Consider the following 23,783-nt stretch of genomic DNA (forward strand, 5'->3'; position numbering starts at 1 on the left):
ACACAATGGCTGCCACTACAACTGACAGCCCATATGGGGGGCATGCATGTTTTACAAACAGCCCTTGTTTTACGAAATATTTTGCAAAATATTCGTTGATTTTGAGTATTTATGTTACTTCAAATGAAGTTTTGTGTTGTTTAATTGGTGCAGTGATAAAATCAGTACTCAACGCTTAAATTGAGTTACACACTTGGTTTTAATTGTTTTAACCAGTATAACTATGCAACTTTGCACAAATTGCATCATGAACATGTTCATAATAAATACTTCCGTGACAAACAACAAATACTTCAAAAAGAGAAAGAAATCAACAATGACAGTCTTCAGATATGTACAACAACAACTACTACAGCTACACAACAATGCTAATAATCAAAATGATACGATTTCTTTTATATATTCATTAAATAAAATACATGTACATCCATTCTTATATAGTAAGACTTGAAAATACAATTGCAATATGTTAAATATTTAAATTGACAATTTAAATAATTGTACATAAGGCATAATAAACACGTTTCAAGAAAATCAACAGAATCATCATTTATTCAATTGTGTTAGAATAATTATTAAACAAGAGGGCCTGAAAGGCACAAAGTCACTCACCTGAGATGCAAAAGGACTGACCTGTTCTATGCAACCCAAGATATCAGTAGAACACATTTTCGGACCAAGTTTCATGAAGAGTGAACTATAAATGTAACTTTTAGAGTGCTAACAATGTTTTACTATAGCCATATATGGATAACTTCCCTGCCCCCTGGTGACCATGTTCAACAAAACCGAACTATTTCGAACTCATCCAAGATATTATTAAAACAAATGTTCTGACCAAGTTTCATGATGATCGGACAATCAATGTTACTTTTAGAGTGTTAGTAAGTTTTTACCATAGCCATATAAATATTATTATAAGGACTAATGCTCTGCCCCCCGGCGGCCATGTTTCTGAACCTACCTGAACCCTTTTCAAACACATTTAAGAAATAACTGCAAAAAATCTTCTGACCAGATTTCATGATGATCCAACAATAAATGTGACCTCTAGAGTGTTCACAAGGTTTAACAGTAGCCATATAAGGTAAAATACCCTGCCCCCTGGTGGCCATGTTTTTCAACCAATCGGAACCATTTTCGAACTTGTCCAAGATATCATTGGCACAAATTTTCTGACCAAATTTTAGGAAGATGGGACAATAAATGTGGCCTCTAGAGTATTTACAAGGCGAATGTGGACGCGGCACAACGAACGACGGACACAAGGCAATCACAAAAGCTCACCATGAGCACATTGTGCTCAGGTGAGCTCAAAAGCAAAGCAAAATGATTTGGGCCATACATATTAAATCTCTTTCCATGATAAACTTTGTAAACTAAATTGCAGTCAATTTTTCGTATTCACACATAAGTATGAAATGCAACATAATGAATTTCCCTTTTTGACATGTAATTCCTAGTAATTTTCACTGTATTATTATGGGGACTTGTTCACAGTTCTCAAAATAACAATTTTTAGCAAAATTGTCATACAGTGAAAAATGTATGCATTGTATTCAAAGGGGCGAAATCGCATTTATTACTACGAAACATGTAACCAGTTTGTTAATGGATAATCACGAATCGCATTTGTAAACAAGATGTGTTTGTCAAAAACACTATGTCCCCTTCTGCGCTGCTTTAAAGCTTTATATGTGACCTTTGACCTTGAAGGATGACCTTGACCTTTCACCACTCAAAATGTGCAGCTCCATGAGATACACATGCATGACAAATATGAAGTTGCTATCTTCAATATTGAAAAAGTTATGGCAAAATGTTAAAGTTGGAGCAAACAAACACACAAACCAACCAACCAACAGACAGGGCAAAAACAATATGTCCTCCACTATAGTGGTAGGGAACATAAAAAAGAGCCTTTGCAATGCTCATCACAAATTTAGCAAAATGCACATAACCAACATAGCATAATCATTATAATGTCCATAGCATGCATGGTGCTGTGCTAGCATTATATCTTTTGCTTGAAGAGGTCCGGTTTCCAACCCTGGGGATAGTACTACATTAGTACTTTTTAAAACTTTAACCTTGTTATTTTAATTTTATCAAAAACTATTTAAAATATTGCTGTTCTGTTCATAAACTTATATATATTATGACAGTTTTCAAGCTTCTATGAGCATGTGGTTTTCAGTTACTTTGTTCACTGTTTTCTCCCACAGAATTCTGTAACATACTTATAGCACATACATTAAAATGTGTTTGATAATCCAATAATACATTTCTAATCCCTACACAACCATATAATATTAAACCATTTAGTACTATTTTACTTTAACAAATGAAGTTAATATGCATTATAGACATACCTCAAGAGTCTACAAGACAATCAATTAATTAACAACATACTAAGTTAAAATGATTTTGGGACACCGTTTATTCATTCTAGCCATGAACAAACATTTCTGATCATTACATGTACAACACAAAAATAGGATGTATTCTAATGCAACTTATACAGCTCGTTTATTGAATCACGTTTCCAATCACATTGACCTTTTGCACTTGTGATAGAATGTCAGTCATGTTTTTATTATAATAAATGTTAAGAAACATGTAAGCATGATACTGCTTGAATTAAAAACTTAACAATTATTATGAATTAAAGCGTACATCTGAATTGTCACATTATCAATGTCATCAATTTTTTATTAAATGGTCAGTGCTGTGTACTTTGAACGTCAATTCCTAGTCAAAATAGCTTATTTACATGAACTGTGTATACAAATTATCCTTTTTTTTTCTCGATCAAATACTTAACAGAACATTTAAACATGTATGTGTGGCTAGGCCTGTCTCATTTGCAGCATACACTTATATCACTGTGCAAATATATCACATGAGGAACATATCACATCCTGTCACCATTAGCATTAGTCCTTTGTAGTTCAAGTTAAAAGAGACTTAAATTAAGTGTTTCAAACTCTTTTTAACAGTAAATGAAACTGGTATTAGTAAATCTGATTTGTATGCCTAATTTGAGCTTTCAATTTCACCAGTTACTTGTTAAGTGTCAGACAATCAAGTAACAGTACCCAATCACTATAGGGTCTCAAAAAAAATATACAAATTTTTTAGTTAATGCAGTTAACAGTACTATTATGTGTATTGTCACCAATATATTGGGGCATTTACAAAAGTAAACACAAATGTGAAATTTGCAAAAGCTAAAAGCTCACTATATAATTTGTTAAACAATAAGCTTTTAAGATGAAGAAATTAGAAGCATATCAGTATATATATTTACTTTTCAGTATACATACAGGTTCCTTCTCAAAAAGATCTAACATGAAACCAATTCAATTGTGTGTATTGATTACTTCAGTATTATTGGTCAAATGCTCAATTTGAATCTTTATCAAATTGTTTTGCATTTTGGTGACACACTTGTATAAAACAAAGATTTGATCAAATAAATGTTGAGTGTATTTCCTATCACCTACATCTCAATGTCATCTCCCTGTCAGTTCACATCACATGAAATTAATGCCATGCCCTACGTATCAGCAGTTTGTAGACGTAGCCAGTTCATAGGCTGTATTGGAGTTGCTATCCTGGGTCATGGTTATCTCTTGACCCCCCATGATCCCCTCGTCTATAGTTGGGCCCCTTATCAGCCCCAACTCCTCCCCGGTCAGGTGACTGGGCCCTGCGCAGACAAAGCTGGGACCACAAGCTCCTTGCCCCTGAGTACCCAGGGTGGGGTCGATGTGTTCCATGCCTTCAGGGGCTTTCATCTTCGCAAACTCTTCTCTCAGCTGACTGTAGTGTTTCTGTGGACGGTAAAATAAGTTACATTAATTTAGCATAATAAGCCCTTTACCACTCAGATACGCATTTTGACCCACTTGTAGTCCCTTAGAAAATCTTAAAATTAAAGACCTTTTTACTTGAATAAAAAATTAAAAGTGTCCTTTCCAACCCAAATATACTGATTCACAGGCTGTTCTGGATTTTGCTGATTTCATATAGCCCCTTGCACTTTACTTCTGAGCGGGGAAAAGATAACTGCGTGTGTTGTACATCACATCATTGAACATGATACGCTTTTCAGACATGGTAGATAATGGAGGAACAATCAATTGTCCTACTGTAGATATGGACCATTCTGTACCAGAAATGCTCAGATCATCAAATAATCATAGTAATATAAGCTATTTCCTTAATTTCTTGCTTGCAAGTAATAACTTTACTTCACGCTGGCATTGGGAAACTTCACATTGTCATAACAGAAACTAACCAAGAGAAACAATTCAAGTGATATACCAGTATTATTGTCACCGATCATCATCATCTTCAAGTGTTGACAATCAATATTTTGAATGTGTTATTCAGCTGAAAAAGTGGCCACCTACATCCACCAGATTGTATTGAAATAACGTAAAGTTTATCAAGTAATACAACCATAATTTGATTTATACTTCATGGAGCTGATACATGTTACACATTTAAATGAGCCTCCGAGAAAACAGGGTTTTATGCATGTGCATAAAGTGTTAACCCAGATTAGCCTGTGAAGTCAGCACAGGTTTTCATTCAAAGGAAGTCTCTTCTTAGCCAAAATCCAGTCAAGGAGAAAAGTGTTGTCCCTGATTAGCCTGTGCAGTCCCACAAGCAAATCTGGAATAACACTTTTCACATATGGATTAAGCACTGTTCTCTAAAATCGAGGCTCAATACCATCTCATGTGCCTACCTTAAGAGCCAGAATGCTGTGAGTGATAGTCCTTCCAGTACGTTTATCATTGCTGAACGACTCCATTTCTGCGATCCAGTCCTCACATTGCTTGAGCACCTTGTGACGTTTGAGCCAGAAGTGCTTGTGAATGACTTCTTGGAAACACGCCGTGGGATTCTTGATCTGTTCCAGTATTGCATACTTCACAGTTGCCTGGCGAATGTTGGCGTCGTACTCTCTGGAACTGGCCGCCCCAGAGGCCGTACCACGCGACCTTTCGTACCCCGGCTCGTTGAAGTAGGGCTCAGACACCAGTATTAGAGACTGGATGGAGACTAGAACCTGAAAATGGACAGGGGAGTTTATGGGAAATCTTATGAGTCTTGCTGTGGGAAAATGGGGTTTAAAGCATGTCCATAAATTGTTGTCCAAGACCAATTTTTCGCCTAATCTTGATTTCAGCTAGAAGGAAACGCCATTTAAACAAAAAATACAATAAAAGTGAAAAGTGTTGTCCCTGATAAGCCTTAACCACTGCACAGGCTAATCTGGGACGACACTTTACACACATGCATTCAACCCAGATTTCCAAGAATAAGGTTCATATATTCAGCAACTGATTAGTAGGCACTTGCAAATCAAGGATTGTGGTTACAAATCATGGAATTATATTTTAGAAATAAACATAATAAATTATGGCATAATTTGATTAACTTACTGCAAACCCATGGACAAACAACCACAGGCAGAGCAAACAAATTTGGGCTACTGATAAGTTGAATAGTTATACCAACATTCCCTTTTGCAAGACATAGACTAATCTTCATTTCTGGAAAAAAAACACTCTTTACCAACCTATTTTAGAAGATAGAACTATTAAGTTCAGAAAACCCCAATGCTGCTGCATTTCCAATACTGTAACTAGTTGCCTGGATGGACAGACAGAAAGACGTCCATGGGTAATGCAGTATACCCCCCTCTTCTTTATTGAGGGAGTTCTAAAAATCTCCTCATAACAAGTATTTCACATAACAGCGTTCTGGGAAAAACTGGGCTGAATGCAAGTGCGTAAAAAGTTGTCCCAGATTAGTTTGTGCAGTCCGCACAGACTAATCAGGGATGACACTTTCTGCTTTTTTTTTGGTATTTTTTATTTAGATGATGTCTCCTCTCAGAAACAAGAATATCAGTGAAACTGATGGATGCTCCCCGATGATGCGCTTTGTCAATCTGTGTTAAAAGCCACCTAAAAAAATCTTTATTAGCCTTGGTGACCTTGACCTTGACCATAGTGACCTCAAACCTCATCAAAAGGTAGAGGCCCATGCAAGGTACCTACATGCCAAATGTGAAAGAGATCGGTAAAGTATTGAAGGTGCTATGAGAAACTGTTACAAAAGCATGACAGGAAATATATTAATAGCCTTGGTGACCTTGACCTTGACCCAGTGACCTAAAACCTCAACAAAAGGTAGAGGTCCATGCGAGGTACCTACATGCCAAATATGAAAGAGATCGGTAAAGTATTGAAGGCCCTATGAGAAACTGTAAGAAAAGTGCGACGGAAAATATTTTATTAGCCTTGGTGACCTTGAGCCTAATGACCTCAAACCTAATCAAAAGGTAGAGGTCCATGGATGGTACCTACATGCCAAATATTAAAGAGATCAGTAAAGTAACAAACACATGACGGAAAATATTTTATTAGTCTCGGTGACCTTGACCCCAAGTGACCTCAAACCTCATCAAAAGGTAGAGGTTCATGAAAGGTACCTACATGCCAAATATGAAAGAGATCGGTAAGGATTGAAGGTGCTTTGAGAAACTGTAACTAAAGCATGACAGAAAAATCTATTATTAGCCTCAGTGACCTTGACCTTGACCCCAGTGACCTAAAACCTCATCAAAAGGTAGAGGTCCATGCAAGGTACCTACATGTCAAATATGAAAGAGATCGGTAAAGTATTGAAGGTGCTACGAGAAACTGTAACAAAAGTGTGACGGAAAAATCTATTATAAGCCTCGGTGACCTTGACCCCAGTGACCTAAAACCTCATCAAAAGGTAGAGGTCCATGCAAGGTACCTACATGTCAAATATGAAAGAGATCGGTAAAGTATTGAAGGTGCTACGAGAAACTGTAACAAAAGTGTGACGGAAAAATCTATTATAAGCCTCGGTGACCTTGACCCCAGTGACCTCAAACCTCATATAAAGGTAGAGATCCATGAAAGGTACCTACATGCCAAATATGAAAGAGATTGGTAAAGTATTGAAGGTGGTATGAGAAACTGTAACAAAAGTGTGACGGAAAAATCTATTATTAGCCTCGGTGACCTTGACCTTGACCCCAGTGACCTCAAACCTCATCAAAAGGTAGAGGTCCATGCAAGGTACCTACATGCCAATAAAGAAAGAGATCGGTCAAGTATTGAAGGTGCTATGAGAAACTGTAACAAAAGTGTGACAGAAGGAAGTAAGGAAGGAAGGACAAACTGGCAACTATATGCTCCCCAAAAAATTTTGGGGAGCATAAAAATCCAGTTTGATCAAAAAGTGTCCTCCCAGATAAGCCTGTGCAGACTGCAAGGACCAATCTGTGAGGACACTGTGTGCACATGCATTCAGCCCAGTTTTCCAAGAACAAGTCTCTCATTAACTACCTGTAAGAAACTGGAGGTCTGTGAGTTCCATTTCTCTTCTGGGCGTCCATGCCAGGTGTTCAGAACACTCAGACATACCTGTACAGAAACATAAGAAATAACCTGTATATGAGTAACAAAGGAGGAAATGTTAATATTATCACAACCAAAGCGGCCGATAAAGCATTAGCAAAGTTAGCGCAGACTTTACAGTTATATTATTTATAAATGTTCACATATTATCACTCGACAAGTAACTTCAAAGGAATGTGTTTCCATCAAGCTTCAGACAGAGTGATCTGCTCTTAGCCTAAACACGTCACAAACCAAAATATTTTCCAGTAAGATAGGTGACCTACACGAGAATGAGTCGAAGATTGAGCTCAAGGATGTTAGTTGTCAATGGGGCCTGGTTTGACTATAACAACGTTAAGAAGCGAAATTCTAGATTACTGAATCATTTTCCTGCTTACCTTTCCGTCGTTGTATAAATTAGGATTAAAGCGGACAGCATGGTTCCCAGTTGTCTCCAGGTTGATGTTAGGGGGAACATTTGGATAGTCCACTGGGAAATACACGTCAAACTCAAAGCAGCCGTTGGCATAGGGAGTGTCTTCTGGGCCTGTGATCAGCACCTAATGGGCAACAGAATAACATGGTTTGTTCTCATTAACTCATTTAAAAGGTATGATAAAATATTTTATACTTATTCAGAGAAATCATATTTGTCCAGTGAACTATTAAGTGAAGTATTTTAGTATTTTACTTATATTTTTTTACACAACCCGTGTTGTATGCATTGGCAAAATGGTGATTTGTTTAAAACCTAATGAACATGTACATATTGATGGACCTGATACCTATGAAGAAACTTAGTAGTAGATAAAATGGGTTAATATTCAGGATAATTAAAAAATTCCTAAAATGGCAGAGTGCAAAAAATTTCACCTCTGCAAAAATAAGTTTATTCCACAGATTTCCATTTTCAACTACCAAAAATTAATCTATGCCCATAACAATATCACATTATGCTACTTATATAAACATTGAAATGTGTGAATGGGATGCCTTTGACAAGTATCATACCCAGTCACTTGGACAATAAAAGTATTAGACAAAATAAAAATACACAATTAAAAAAAAAAAAATCAACCATTGGAGCCACGCACCTTCATGATATCTAGCCTCTCCTCATCGCAGCGTACAAACACGCTGCTGGACACGGACAGTGGGAGAGACGTGGAGAGGGTGACAGCCTCCTGGGCAAGGCGGCGTATCCGTGTGGGAATGCGCACATCACCCGCAGCCTTTACATTGTTCTCGTAGTGGTGTCTCAGCGTGAACTTGAGAGTGGAGCCCTCCTCCGTCACCATCTCGTACTGGCCTGTGGGAATAAAATGTTTGAGTGTCGCTCTTGGAAAACTGGGCTTAATGCATGTGCATTAAGTGTCCCACACTTTCTGCCTAGACTGGATTTTAGTTGAGAAGAGACTTCCTTTAAATAAAAAATACCATACAAGTGAAAAGTTTCATTCCTGATAAGCCTGCGCAGACTGCACAGGCTTATCTGTGACAACACTTACAGCTCATGCATCAAGCAATGTTTTCAGAGAGTGAGACTCAAATATATCGTCTTGAAATATAAAAGCATTTTTGTATTATTTGAATACCTATCCCTTCTGCAACTTTATTTTTCACTTAAAATGTTGTTTAGGTGTTTCACTTTTCTTACAATCTGATTCCAGGTTTGTGTAAACACATACATGTAAATTAAGTTATGAATTAAACAAAGGAAAATATGAAGATTTAATTGTCATGTGAAAAATACACCTTTTTTGACGATTCTTTTCCGCATTTTTAGACACGTAAGACAACATTGAATACAAAATGTCCATACAATATGGCCGTCATATAAGAATGCAACTACAATTTAAGAACAAAACAAAGTGGCCAGATATCAAGAACAAAACTGCTTACCGAACTGCAAGGCTTGCATCTCCGTTAGGTAGATCTGGTCCACACTCTCCTGACTCTGTCCCTTCTCTGCCTGCTCACTGGAAGCATCTCCATCATCGTCTGTACTCACTGAACAGAAGATTGACAATATGGGGAAATGGGGCTGAAAGCATGTGCGTAAAGCGTTGTCTCAGATTAGCCTGTGCAGTCAGCAAAGGCTTATCAGGGTAAACACTTTCCGCCTTAATTGCTAACAAGAGACTTCTTTTGAAAAATGAAAGCTGAAAGTGACATAATTGATTAGCCCCTGCAGTTTGTACACGGTAATCAGGGACGACACTTTATGCGCATGCATTAAGCCCGGTTTTCCAACAGCACGTCTAAAAACATTTAGAAAGTGGCAGTCATTGTTTGCACAAAACCTGGAAAAGCTCTCGTAGGATTGAAATGTGAACATCTTAGCAAGGAAAGTGACAAATTAAACTCAAGCTTTGTCTCAAACGTTACTAATGGTTTAACAGCTCTTTGACAGCTATGTGAAAATGGAAGGTAACTCCAGAAAGTATGAATGATTAGGATGGCAGTGTCTTGCACATCTACACTTTCATGGTGAGGGCAAAATTTATGTTTCAAATGTAAGTGCTTGAGAAATATAGAACTAGTTGTTTAACAAATTTTAACATTTATAGTGGACTTACAAATTGAGCCACAGACCAATAAAGTGACTACAATACAGCCTCTTCCAATCTCATTAATTTTGCAGGGTATAAAACGTTTCATGCTGTATAATGTATATCAGAATTCATATATAACACTTCATAGATCACCACTGTTTTTGCAGTCAAGTTTAACAACCATTATATCCATACTGTCAAAGAGTTCCCAAAACAAGTATTATATTAAAAAATTATGCTTGAGCACATGTAACTGCTAACACAAGGAAATCAAATACAGCTTCTCAGCTACTCGGACCATTGACCTACCATCATGCTGTGCTATCATATCAGTGGCGGCGTGAACGATGCGGGCCGTCTCCTGGATGTCTGGTATCAGCATAGCCAGGCCCTCGTTGCCATCCTCCTCCTTGATACTGCTGTGCTTGCCCTTGTTAGACCTGAAAGGGAGGAAACAAACATGGTGACGATTATACAACAGGAATTAATGCATTGAAAGCGGGTAGTCAAAAATTAGAACAATGATTCTCTGTTTCCAAAACAAGGGCATCCATGGACAAAAAAACGCCTTCATGATAAATGAGCCAGATCATGCATTACTTATAAATCAGCCGCATCGTACGAAAATAACTACTATGCAGCAGGGGTAGCTCTAGACCAGCCTGCACATTGGCACAGTCTGGTCAGAAGCTGCCCTGTCTGCTGAAGTCAGGCGTGGTTTCCTGCTCTCATAAGTGTATATTATGACACCTCACTAGATCTAGCATACCAATGCAGAGGGATACGTGGGGCTTCACTGCTCGGATCTGTACTAATGCCCATTTTCAAATGACAGGGGAAAAACAATCACGAGTGCATGCCACACATAAATTGAATAGAACAAGTACTGTGCATGCCACACATAAATTGAATAGAACAAGTACTTAATTGCTCTTGATAACAACCATGTGAACGCTCCTCAAGTAGATATCAAATAAGCCACGTTCTGGGAAAAGTGGGCTTAATGCATATGTTTAAAGAGTCATCCAAGATTAGTATGTGAGGTCTGAACAGGTTAATCAGGGACAACTCTTTCCGCTTTTATGGAATTTCTCTTCAAAACAAAAATCCATTCTTAGCAGAAACTGTTGTCCCGATTAGCCTGTACAGACTGCACAGGCTTATCTGGGACAAAACTTTACTTGCATGCATTAAACCCCATTTTTCCATAATGTGGTTTAAATTTCAGACCACCCTATCCCAAGGCAGATACCAAAACCAATACTGTTAGACTGATCGCTGTGTGGAGTGTGTTCAAAATTATCTTTCTATAGAGACCCATGGCCCATCAACAACAAAGGTTATCCCTTTTGAAATTAAGACCTTCCTACTATTTATCATTTAGAAACTGTGCCATATTTAAGATTAGTTATCAACTCGCTAAGGACTTGTTTAAGTGGATTGTTCACCGTTTTCAACAATTTGTCGGTCATATCATAGCTGTCTGTGCACCAACTCACACTTTTCCTGGGTTAGCTGATTTACCTGTACTAAGTGTACATACCGATATTAGTAACCGACAACAATGTCCTAAATGAATCTGAGGAAAGGAAAGCATGGCCATAGATAGATTGAACATTTACAACTGGAACTAAGATGCTGTGGAATCACTTATTTTGCATGGAGGTCTAATTTTATTATCATGTACAGTGTTTATAATCACTATAGAGACATTTACAATTTTGATTTCATAAATAATGTATGGTCTACGTATTTTATGAATTTAGTTGAACATTTATTGCAAGTGTTTGTCATGGTTATCTGTTATTTTGATAGAAAGTGTGGGAAATAAAAACTGACATGTTAACCATATAGACATTACAGGTGTTTTAAACTTATTATAAAAACTTTAAACTGAATAGAACATTTAGAATTGTTGACAAATTAGCATATTGATTAAAGAATGTGCGAGCCTTATGTGGAACAAGGCAAGTTCAAGACAATATTCAATAAACAAATATGTAGCAGTTTTACGGAATTTGAAAAAAATGTATATTTGTCACATTTGAGTATGTCCCCCATATTGGATGTGTATTACTTCCAATTAATAGCGAAAACAATTCCGCATTATCAACCACTGTATAATTTTATTTTATTTTTTTAACTTGACAATGTGCACATTACAGACCATGCAAATACCTATGCCACTGAATTACGCGCAAATTTGTACCCTGCTATTTAAAGTGATATCAAAGTTTAACAATAGCACCGCATAACAGGTGCCAACGCTCCGCTGCGAAAGCTTGTCAGAAAAAATATTATTTTTTTTTTAGAGGTCACACTGACCTTGACCTTTGATCTAGTGACCCAAAATTGGGTGTGGCGTGTAGAACTCATCAAGGTGCATCTACATATGAAGTTTAAAAGTTGTAGGTGGAAGCACTTTGATTTTAGAGCCTATGTTAAAGTCTTATATTAGAGGTCACAGTGACCTTGACCTTTGACCTAGTGACCCAAAAATTGGTGTGGCATGTAGAACTCATCAAGGTGCATCTACATATGAAGTTTCAAAGTTGTAGGTGGAAGCACTTTGATTTTAGAGCCAATGCCAAGGTTTTTGTTAAAGTTTTATATTAGAGGTCACAGTGACCTTTACCTTTGACCTAGTGACCCAAAAATGGGTGTGGCATGTAGAACTCATCAAGGTGCATCTACATATGAAGTTTCAAAGTTGTAGGTGGAAGCACTTTGATTTTAGAGCCAATGTTAAGGTTTTAGCACGACCCCTACTGCGGACGGCTGACAACAAGCTGGCTATGACAATACCTCAGGTTTTCTCCGAAAACAGCAGAGCTAAAAAATATGTATATACGTTGGATATTATACCCAGGGAACAGATTGAAAAGATATGGAACCGACCTCAGTCTGCTGGCGTAGGTATCCACACAAGACTTCATCTTCTCGAGGAGTTCACCAATGGCCGTGGCCCCATTGTCAGTCTTCTCCTTGTCCAGAGGTAGCAGTAGCGGTACCAGACTGGGCCGCACAGAGATACCCCGCAGTAACAGTAGTAGGGCTCTGTACAGGGGTACGTGTCTGGGAACAATAAACATATGACTCTCTGAACTGTACTACATAATTGTGCACAAAATGTCATCAAATATAAGCCTGTGACAATGAGCTTTCTGCTGTTATGGTATTTTTGTATAAAAGAATGTCTCTTTTTAGTGAATATCCAGTTTGTGTGGAAAGTGTTGTCCCAGAATAGCCTGCATGGATTTCACAGGCTAATCTGGGACAACACTAATGCACATTTATTTAGCTCTAGAATACAAACAAGAGGGCCAAGATGGCCCTAGTTCGCTCACCTGAGAGGAGTCGGTTCATTCAATGTTTACCTAATGCCAAACTTGACCTAGATATTGACAGACAAACATCCTGGTCATGTTTCATCATTATTGAACCAAAACTCTGGCATATGGAGTGTTTTTGTTTTTGCAAGATTTAAAATGGTGACCTATATTTTGAGTTGACCCCCCTTCAAACTTTGCTTACAAAAATAAATATTATGACCAAGATTAATAAAATCTGAAACAAAATTGTGACCTCTAGAGCGTTTACAAGGATTTTGTATAATATAATGAAAATGAGGACAATCTATGGGCAATAATTATGGAATTCATTATGTGATTTTGCTCATCATCAAACTTGACTGAGATCTTTCAGCAACTTTGATAAAGAATACTTGAGAAATGTGAATGCTAGAGTGTTTACAAACCAATTGTGGATGGACGGACAGCGGACAAAGACCAATCCTAAAACCTCACCTGAGCAATCAGGTGAGCTAAAAAGTGTGTTTCACCGATCTGAGCCATTTTCCAACTTGTCCAAGAAATCAATAAAACCGATGTATTGACTAAGTTTCACGACGATTAGGCAAAATATGTGACTTCTATAGTGTTCAATCACAAGGTTTCTCTCTATATAGTCACATAAGGAAAACTGCCCCACCCCCCTGGCAACCATGTTTTTTTACCGATGGGGACCATTTTGCAAAGTTGTCTGAGATATATATAAAACCAACCTTTTCACCAAGTTTCATGATGATTGGGTAAAAAATGTGACTTCAAGTGTTCACAAGCTTTTTTTACTATATAAATATTAGAAAACTGCCCCCCCCCCCCCCCCCCCCCCGGCACCCATGTGATTCAACGGACTGGAATCATTTTTGAACTCAACTCTCATATCAAGGAAACAAATGTTCTGACCAAATTTCATGAAAATTGGGCCAAAAATGTGACTTCTAGAGTATTCACATGTTTTCACTAAATACATAGAGAGAAAATGCCCCGCCCACTGGCGGCCATGTTTTTTCACCGATCTGGACCATTTTCGAACTCGTCCAAGATATCAATAAAACCACTGTTTTGACCAACTTTCATGATGATTGGGCAAAAATTGTGACTTCTAGAGTGTTTACAAGGTTTCTCTATAGCCAAATAAGGAAAACTGCCCCGCCCACTGGGGACCATGTTTTTCAACGGACCGGAACCACTTTTGAACTCAACCAAGATATCATTAAGACAAACATTTTTACAAAGTTACATGGAGATTGGGCATTAAATGTGACTTCTACAGTTTTTACAAGGTTTTTCTTTTTTTTTGACCTAGTGACCTAGTTTTTGACCCAGCATGACCCAGTTTCAAACTCGATCAAGATATCATTGGGACAAATCTTCTGACCAAGTTTCATGAAGATCGGACAATTAATGCGGCCTCTAGAGTGTTTACGAACAAATGTGGACAGACGACGGAAAGCACAGGCTAATCTGGGCCGATACTTTACGCACATGCATCAAACCCGTTTTCCCAGAGTGAGACCTAATCCTATACCAGAATATAAAGGTAGAGGGAGGGGATCCTAGCTGAGTTGCACATAGATGTCCCACTGTAACTGTAGCAGGGCTCTGAACAATGGGACATGTATGCTTGCACTACTCCCAAACTCCCAAGCCCCCATTCCCTTTCTAGTAATCTAAATAAGCACTAGTCTGTAAGCACTGATCTGGTTATTTTTTTATTTGGGCCAACATAGATTCTCTAATTCATAAAGGGGTCTTGTCATATTCTCTAGCTCTCAAAGCCATTAATCAACAGATTCAATCAAGTTAAAAACTACTATAAAATCATTATCATTTGTTACATATTAATGTTAACTGATATCCTGGGTTGACCAATCAACAAACACATACCCATGGGAAAATGACAGAGGCAAATTCTTCTTATTTTCTCAAAAATAAAAAATCAGCGAATTTACGTGTCCACGTTTTTTTTTTAAACACGTAAGTTCATGCTGATGAATATAAATTAATTTACACCTTTTCAAAACCAATCTTGGTACTCAAAAGAAACAAAAAGAGAGACAACACCCCACCCCAGTGTTGCTGAGTTGCCTTACCTGGCCATGTCAAGCACAGAGTCGTTCCTCAGGTAGGAGGCCATGGCTGGTACCAAGCTGGACTGCATTAGTAACTCAGGCACCACCTCAGGTAGAAGGGACACATCGACGGCACTCTCAAAGTCCGCCTCACAGAAATTCTCCGGGACACTGCTTCCTGGGTTTATGTAACTAGCCAGCACCTGTAAATATATTTGTATCCATGTTTAATTATATTTTTTTATTACAGGAAGTCTCTTCTCAGTGAAACCACAGGAAAGTGCAAAGGCGGAAAGTGTTGTCCCTGATTAGACTGTGTAAACTGCACAGGCTATTCATGGACGACACTTTACGTACATGCATTAAATCCTGTTTTCTCAGAGCAAGGCTTATTTCATTATAAAAAAATTTATTTATAACATTTTCTGTGTCAGAGTGTGACTTAAAAAACAAACACAAAAAACCTTCTCAAATCTTATGGAAGACTCCTCAATTAAATACTAAACAAAAGCTGTGTTTGTGAAACACAATGCCGCCTACTGCGCTTTGAAGCCGCACAACAGCTATTTTAGAAACAAGGTTATATCTTGAATGTAAAGGTCACAGTGACCTTGATCTTTTACCTAGTGACCTCAAAACATGTTTGATTGTAGATCTCAATGATATGCATGCACATGTTAAGTTTAAAGAACATAGAACCAAGAGTTTTCATTTTATGAGAAAGGTTAAAGTTTTGGGACAGACACACACATACAATGACAGACAGGCCAAAAACAATATACCCCCAAACATTTGATCTAGGGGCATAAAAACATTTCCAGTGAAAAGTCTCTAGGAAATAATTTATTACTTTTGAGTTAAAATTAACTTTACCTATTTACCTCTACCTTAAATACACCAAAAATAATATTTTAATTGATGTGTTCACATGAAATATGCTCAACAATTCCAGGAGTGAATAAAAAAACAAAAAACAAGATGTGTTTGTGAAACACTTTGTCCCCCCCCCCCCCATATATTTGACCTTTTTCCTTGAAGGATGACCTTGACCTTTCACCACTCAAAATGTGCAGCTCCATTAGATACACATGCATGCCAAATATCAAGTTGCTATCTTCAACATTGCAAAAAATAGGGCAAATGTTAAAGTTGGACACAAACAAACAAACCAACCAACAAACAGACAGGGCAAAAACAATATGTCCCCCAGTATAGACAGGGGGAAATAAAAAGGCAAACAAAAGAAACAAGGAATTCATCATAAACATTGTCAAATATTCATAAACTCTAACAATCAGACCCAAAAAACCAGACCACTGACAAACCTGTAAGAGGCACGTCACATGTTCCTCTGACAAACCTGTAAGAGGCACGTCACATGTTCCTCTGACAAACCTGTAAGAGGCACGTCACATGTTCCTCTGACAAACCTGTAAGAGGCACGTCACATGTTCCTCTGACAAACCTATAAGAGGCATGTCACATGTTCCTCTGACAAACCTGTAAGAGGCACGTCACATGTTCCTCTGACAAACCTGTAAGAGGCACGTCACATGTTCCTCTGACAAACCTGTAAGAGGCACGTCACATGTTTCACTGACAAACCTGTAAGAGGCACGTCACATGTTTCACTGACAAACCTGTACGAGGCACGTCACATGTTCCTCTGACAAACCTGTAAGAGGCACGTCACATGTTCCTCCTCACTCTTCTGCCTGAGCAGGGCCTGTTCTGCATCCCAGCTGGAAGTGGTGGAGCCAGTCCCAAATCCTGTGCCCTTGGCCCAAAACTGCTGGGACTTCTCATTGGACGGGCCCGGAGCAGAGCTGGGGACCGGGGCTGGGGCTTGCATGGCACTCAGGACATTGTAGGCCTTGAACATAGAAACACAGGGATATCAAAATGAGCCTTGCTTAAGGAAACAGGGCCCAGGCCGTGTTGGGGAAAAGTTACATAGTTAGGATATAAAAATGAGCCTCACTCTGGGAAAATGGAGCTTAATGCATGTGCGTAAAAGGTCGTCTAAAAGGTTGCATTATTCGTTTAAAGGAACACATCTCATAAAAAATTCAAGTTTAAGAGGAAAGTGAGGTCCTGATCAGCCTGGGAATTGCACAGGCTAATCTGTGTGACACTTTACACACATGTATTAAGCACTATCTTATGCCAGAACGGCAGTGACTTCTCAATAGACTGGACTGGGTCAGAGGGGGCACAGGGGCTGTGGCTTGCATTGCACTCAGCACATTGCAGGCCTTGTAGGGTAACATAAAAATGAATCACCCTCTGCGAAAATGGGGCTTAATGCCTGTGCATAATGTGTCAAACCAGATGTGCAGTCCACACAGTCTAATGGGGTAGGACACTTTCTGTGAAACTGAATTTATGCCAAGATAAGACTTCCATTAAACCCAAAAATACAGTAAAAGCAGAAAGTGTAGTCGCTGATAAGCCTATGTGGACTGCAGGTTATTCTGGTAAGCCACTTTAACACGCATGTATTTAGCCCTGTTTTCCCACAGCAAGGCTCAAGTGCTTGTTTGGTGAATTGAATAATTATATGATCACTTGTCACATAAATGTAGATGACTGATGTTGTTTTATGAGCCACGTGATGCGGAAATGGGTCTCATGCTGTATGCAGCCAGCAAAGCTCAAAACCTGCCTGCACATTCGCACAGGCTGGTCAGAGCCTACGCCCACTGCCAATTAGACCAAGACACCTTGCTACACTAAGCAGCTCATTTATAGGAAATTGTACTAGTCCTTTAATATAAGTTGAAAGAGGGGCTTAGCTTTAAGCTATCCTTTAAACATTATAACTAAAATAAAAAACAAAAGCATGACTTCATTTCATAAGGAACAATGCATGCTCATAGTATGTCAAACAAACATTTGTGTTTATTAACATCAATTGTGCATCCAGTTTACCCATCTTCTCCCCATATAATAATATCATATAGATGGAAATAAGATCAATTTTTACCATTTGTAAACATCTGCATACACACATGTAATTTATTAATATATTTTTAATTCATTTAATACCTACATGTACAATGTAATACTTATTTTCCATTTCAAAAATCCACTGAACAGAATTGAAAGGGGAAACAATAGACAATTTACTGATATATGAAAATTAACAAACAATATCTTTATAGCCACTAACACAATAATACGCTTTCCTGAGCCAATATGTGCCCAAATATAAATAGTACCCACTTCTTGTTGGAACCCGGGTACAGTGACCCTGGGGGCATGATGGCTGAGGACGGACAGACAGGCCAGTATGAGATGCAGGGCCCCGTTATCGAGGCACATTCTCCGCAGGAACACCCCGTCGTCGGTCTTCAAGGGCGTCTGGTCAAAAAGCGACTTCAGCACGATGAACGGCAGGGTGGGCAGAGAGCTGGCTATAGGTGATGTAAGGATCTGTCCTGAAACCCCAGTTAGCAAAGGTGGTGAATATTTGAGCCTGGTTCTGGGAAAACTGGGCATAATGCATGTGCATAAAATGTCATCCCAAATAAACCTGTTCGGTCTGCACAGGCTAATCAGGGACGTCACTTTCTGCTTCAACATAATTTTTTGTTAAAAGGAAGTCTCTTCAAAGCAAAATTCAGACTGCACAGGCTCATCTGGGACAACACGACGCATGTGCATTAAGCCCAATGTTCCCAGAATGAGGCTCATTTAGTTCATAGGGTAAAGTGTACAGGTCTCTTATCAGTTTCAAGTTCAACACAACATAAAGCACAGTTACCAGTATGAGTATACATACATCACACAATGGTGAAGACATCATGCAACATTCAAATCAGGACATATTTTAAATAGTAAATAATAGCTGTATATTTTGTAGGATTAAAATCTTGGAAGAACTTTGAATGTCAACAAGAAAAGAAATCTACCTCAAAATACTCAAAATACCTGGTCCCGTTTTTAAAAGCAGTCTACCTCCACCTCCCCCTCAAAAGTCGCAATGGCAGAGTGGATAGGGTGTCTGTATAGCCACTAAGAGGTCAATGATTTGATACCCACTGTAAAAGCATTCTTAAGTTCTTCCCAAAACACATCAAGTAAGGATTGTACCCAGGAAACAGACTCAAGAGTGTTTCAATATGCCTAGGCTCAATGCAATAAAGCTAAAATCAATCTGTTTAAACTACCTCCGCCTCCATCGTCTGTGACGCCCATCATGAGTCTGAGCAGGCTCTGGGCCTTCTTGCGCTCCTTGAGCAGCACCTCAGCGTAGCCTGGCAACCGCAGGAAGAGGCCAAGGGCCACCAGGGAGTGTGGGGGAATGCTGGCGTGGCTCAGGTGTGCGCCTCTAGCGCCACCCTGGGAGACCGTGTGGACTGAGTCTAAAGGCTGCAGGAGAGAGGAAATATATGAGCCTCGCTCTGCTTTCAACCTAGACTGGATTTTAGTTTACAAGAGACTTTCTTTAACCCATAAAGTCCATGAAAGCTGAAAGTGTCTCCCTGATTAGCCTATGCAGACCGCACAGGCTAATCTGGGACGACACTTTACGCACGTTTTTAACCCTGTTTTCCCAGAAAGAGGCTCATATAGATATTATTGGGTCTTAAAGGGCACTGCTGTATCACTTATATTTCAAATACAATCATAGCTTGGTCACAAACATGACCCCACACCACTTTGTCGGCTACGAGAAGTTTCATGAAAATCAAACACACATTTAAGGCTTAGTTCAAAGCATAATGTATGCTTACAAAGGCATTGACTACCCACCAACCAAGCCAACAATAAACAAGAGACTTTTATTATTCCTCTTTCAAACTTTGTTTGTGGGGATATAATTAATAGTTTAAATGTAACTAACTTATTTAACATTTATTTTGATCAATATTAAGATTGCTGGCTCTTACATCAGTTCCTACCATGTACAAATCCTCCGGGTAGTTCTCCACAGTGACCCAGTCGTTGGGATTCTCACCGCCATTGGTCAGATTGGGAGTACTCTCCCCTGAGCTAGGGGAGGTAATCTGGTGCGAGATTTCCTGGTAAAGAAGGGGCAGATGCTCTGCCAGTAGAGCCAGACCTCCCACACTGGCAAACACCTGAAAAGAAGATGATATTTGAGCGATGCTCTGGCAAAACAAGGCTTCATGCATTTGCATAAAGTGTGGTTCCAGATAAGCCAGTGCAGTCTGCACAATCTAATCAAAGACAACACTTGCCCCCTAGACTGTTTTTGGGTTTACACAATATTTCCTTTGAACAAACAATTCCAAAAAGCGGAAAGTGTTGTCCCTGAATAGCCTGTGCAAACTGCACAGGCTAGTCTGGGATGACATTTAACGCACATCAATAAAGCACCATTTTTTCAGAGAGGCTCATTCCAATTCTAAGCTTTCCTGTAAACCTTAAAATAAACCGAATTAACCTTACAATGCTAAGCTTCCCAGTACAAATTAACACATCAATTCTGACAAAAATGTGTTGTGTGTTATTCTTTTATCTTAGATTTATTGTAGTCTTAAGATACAATTCTTTGCCAGAAATATTGAAACTTTTAACCAGTGTTCAATGGTAACTGTTAACTGTTGTTCTTTTTGTTCCCCTCCAAAAATATGTGCTCACTTCATTACAGAAAACATACAAGTTTTGCTCTGGAAAAAACGTCCTTAATGCATGTGCGTTAAGTGTTTTCCTGGCTTAGCCTGTGCAGTCCACACATACTTATCAGGGATGGCACTTTTTGCCAAAACAGGATTTTCATTTAGAAGAGACTTCCTTTTAAAAAAAATCCATAAAAGCGGAAAGTTTCATCTCTGATTAGCCTGTGCAAACTCTAGAGGCTGATCGAGGATGACACTTAGTCTACATGCAATAAGCGCAGTTTTCCCAGAAGACGCTCCAAATATGTGCTCACTTTATTACAGTAAACTTATTTTGAAGCCAATTACAGTTGATAAAGCAAGAATCATAGTGAGTGAAAACATGTACCTGAAGTGGTGTGGGAAACATTGGAGAACTTTGAAGAACTTCATCTGGTATTTCATCAGCATCATCAGATAAATCTAAAATGCATATAATTGCTACCAATCAAGTGTATAAAAACAATTTTTCTAAAATGAAATTCATTTTAATTATTAAATACTTACCTGCTATCCCTAGCTATACCTTTTCAAAGGGTTTAGCTACTCCAGAAATGTTCAAGTGCCTGAATTCGGCCACCTCTCCTACTGAAAACAGATCAGGTTAAACATAGTACAATGTAACCAAACCGGAAATCAAGAACCGTAACTCATCTTACTTTTCAAATTAATTATGAAAATATAAAACGATGAGCGGGTTGGGAGGTGGGACTTACCGATAGCAGGTAAGTATTTAAAAATTAAAATGAATTTTATTTTAGACAATTTGTTTTAATATCATAAATACATACCTGCTATCCCTAGCTGATTTTGTAGCTATGGGGGGAGGTTCTCATTATATTTTCCCATTACAGCAAAAATCTATTATCAGGTTTCTCAGCCAGAGACATTCGAAATGTGTCCTCATACAATCTTCGTTAGTACAATATTGTACTTAGTTGCTGGATAGCACGAGTACATTATGCCATGGAAGAAACTACTGTTTGAGCAACCACAAGAGGACCCAACATATATAAATTGTCCTGTTGACACTCAAGAGAACGAAGATAGAATGAGGAAAAGGTGGTCTGATTCCTCCAAAAAGCAGCTTGAAGCACTTCAGAAAGTGGAACATAATTAATATACGCCCACGAAGCCGAAAGAGCTCTTAATTCATGCGGTCTAATCTTAAACAGGGATAAATCCCTAGATGACAGAGAAGAGTAAGCCTTCTTAATGGTCAAGGCTACCCATCGAGAAATAGAAGCCGCAGACACATCCCCCCCCCCTTTTAACAGAATGAAGTCTCTTACGAGAACCTCGAATAGACTTTACTCTTTTAAGATAGAATTTTAACGCCCTGACTGGGCAAAGGAGTCTATCATCATCTTCATATCCACAAGTATTAGAAAGACTTGGAATTTTGAAGGTTTTAGAAGCCATAAAGGGGAGTTGATTTTTAGCAAGGAATCCTGGCTGATATAACAAAGTTACAGATCAATCTGAGGAATCAAAACGAAGATGACCATCCTCAATAGAAAGAGCATGAATTTCACTTCTCCTTTTGGCTGAAGTCATAGTAAGAAGAAAAACTGTCTTCCAAGTTAGGAACTGTAAAGAAACTTGCTCTAGGGGTTCGTATGGAGCCTTAGTAAGAGAATCAAGAACACAAGCCAAATGCCATGTACGAGAAACAGGATGTTTGAGTTCCATAGCTCGAATAAGTTCCGAAATTGCTGGATCAGCACATACTTGTGATGACTTAGTAAAAGCCTAAGTATGCGAAATCATAGATCTGTATCCTTTGATGGAGCTAAGAGAAAGTTTCTTATCATCAAAAAGATAGATGAGAAAATCAGCTACACGTCTAGCAGAGGGATTGAGGGGATCAATCTTCCCTCGAATACACCAATTAGAGAAGAGTTTCCAGCGAGCATCATAGACTGCTCTGGTGGACTTCCTCCTTGCCGAAGCAACGAGGGTTGAAGCCCTGACAGAAAATCGTTTCTTTTGCAGAGATTGCCTGATAATGGCCAAACGTGTAAGTGGAACATTGCTGGATCCGCATGTAGTCTGCTTCTTTGAGACAGAAGATCTGACCTGTAAGAAAGTTTCCTGGGATTATCGTACAGGAGTCTGAGAAGATCGTAGACCAAGCTCTCCTGGGCAACCAAGGAGCAATCAGGAGTATGCGACACGCACTCACCCTGATTTTCTCCAATATTTGGGGAATCAGAATGGGTGGGGGATAGGCTTAGGCGTCCAGTTGGTCCCAATAGAACGGAAGCACATCTACTGCCCACGCTGGTGGATCGTACACTGGACTCACGTACAGTGGAAGCCTGTGGTTGTGTCTGGTCGCAAATAGGTCGACCAGGGGATAACCGAAAATGAGAAAGATCTGATTGGTCACTTCTTGATGAAGTGTCCACTCTGATGGTAGTAACTGGTGTTTGCGAGACAACCCATCCGCCAGGGCGTTGAGGCGACCTGGGATATATTTGGCCAGAAGCGAAATATTGAGAGTCTTGCAAAGAACAAGTAATTCCTTGGTTTCCAGATACAGGGAGTGAGAATGTGTTCCCCCCTGTGCCTGGATGTAAGTCACAACTGACGTATTGTCTGTTGACACCATCACACACGAGTCTCGAAGACGTGACTGGAAATGAGATACTGCTAGAAAAACTGCTCGCATTTCCAGATTGTTGATGTGTAGTTGAGACTCCTGATGAGACCACGACCCTGAAAC

At 38.9% G+C, this 23,783-nt stretch overlaps 1 protein-coding gene across 1 annotated transcript in view; it reads right to left on the reverse strand.

Annotated features, from left to right (window-relative positions):
* Nucleotides 1-180: 180 nt before the first annotated feature.
* LOC127875263 (baculoviral IAP repeat-containing protein 6-like) overlaps nucleotides 181-23,783 on the reverse strand; it is a 148,633-nt gene continuing 125,030 nt past the window's right edge. Inside the window, exons 54-67 of the mRNA XM_052420211.1 lie at nucleotides 21,405-21,478; nucleotides 20,324-20,515; nucleotides 19,601-19,802; nucleotides 18,654-18,868; nucleotides 17,104-17,301; nucleotides 15,450-15,631; nucleotides 12,911-13,087; nucleotides 10,322-10,452; nucleotides 9,360-9,467; nucleotides 8,552-8,766; nucleotides 7,856-8,017; nucleotides 7,404-7,481; nucleotides 4,760-5,083; nucleotides 181-3,836 (exon numbers count right to left, since the gene is read on the reverse strand). Of these exons, the coding sequence (XP_052276171.1) occupies nucleotides 3,567-3,836; nucleotides 4,760-5,083; nucleotides 7,404-7,481; nucleotides 7,856-8,017; nucleotides 8,552-8,766; nucleotides 9,360-9,467; nucleotides 10,322-10,452; nucleotides 12,911-13,087; nucleotides 15,450-15,631; nucleotides 17,104-17,301; nucleotides 18,654-18,868; nucleotides 19,601-19,802; nucleotides 20,324-20,515; nucleotides 21,405-21,478 (2,528 nt within the window). The 3' untranslated portion in view covers nucleotides 181-3,566. The remainder of the gene's footprint in view (nucleotides 3,837-4,759; nucleotides 5,084-7,403; nucleotides 7,482-7,855; nucleotides 8,018-8,551; nucleotides 8,767-9,359; nucleotides 9,468-10,321; nucleotides 10,453-12,910; nucleotides 13,088-15,449; nucleotides 15,632-17,103; nucleotides 17,302-18,653; nucleotides 18,869-19,600; nucleotides 19,803-20,323; nucleotides 20,516-21,404; nucleotides 21,479-23,783) is intronic.

Source organism: Dreissena polymorpha, chromosome 3 (genome assembly GCF_020536995.1).
Source record: "Dreissena polymorpha isolate Duluth1 chromosome 3, UMN_Dpol_1.0, whole genome shotgun sequence".
NCBI lineage: Eukaryota > Metazoa > Mollusca > Bivalvia > Myida > Dreissenidae > Dreissena > Dreissena polymorpha.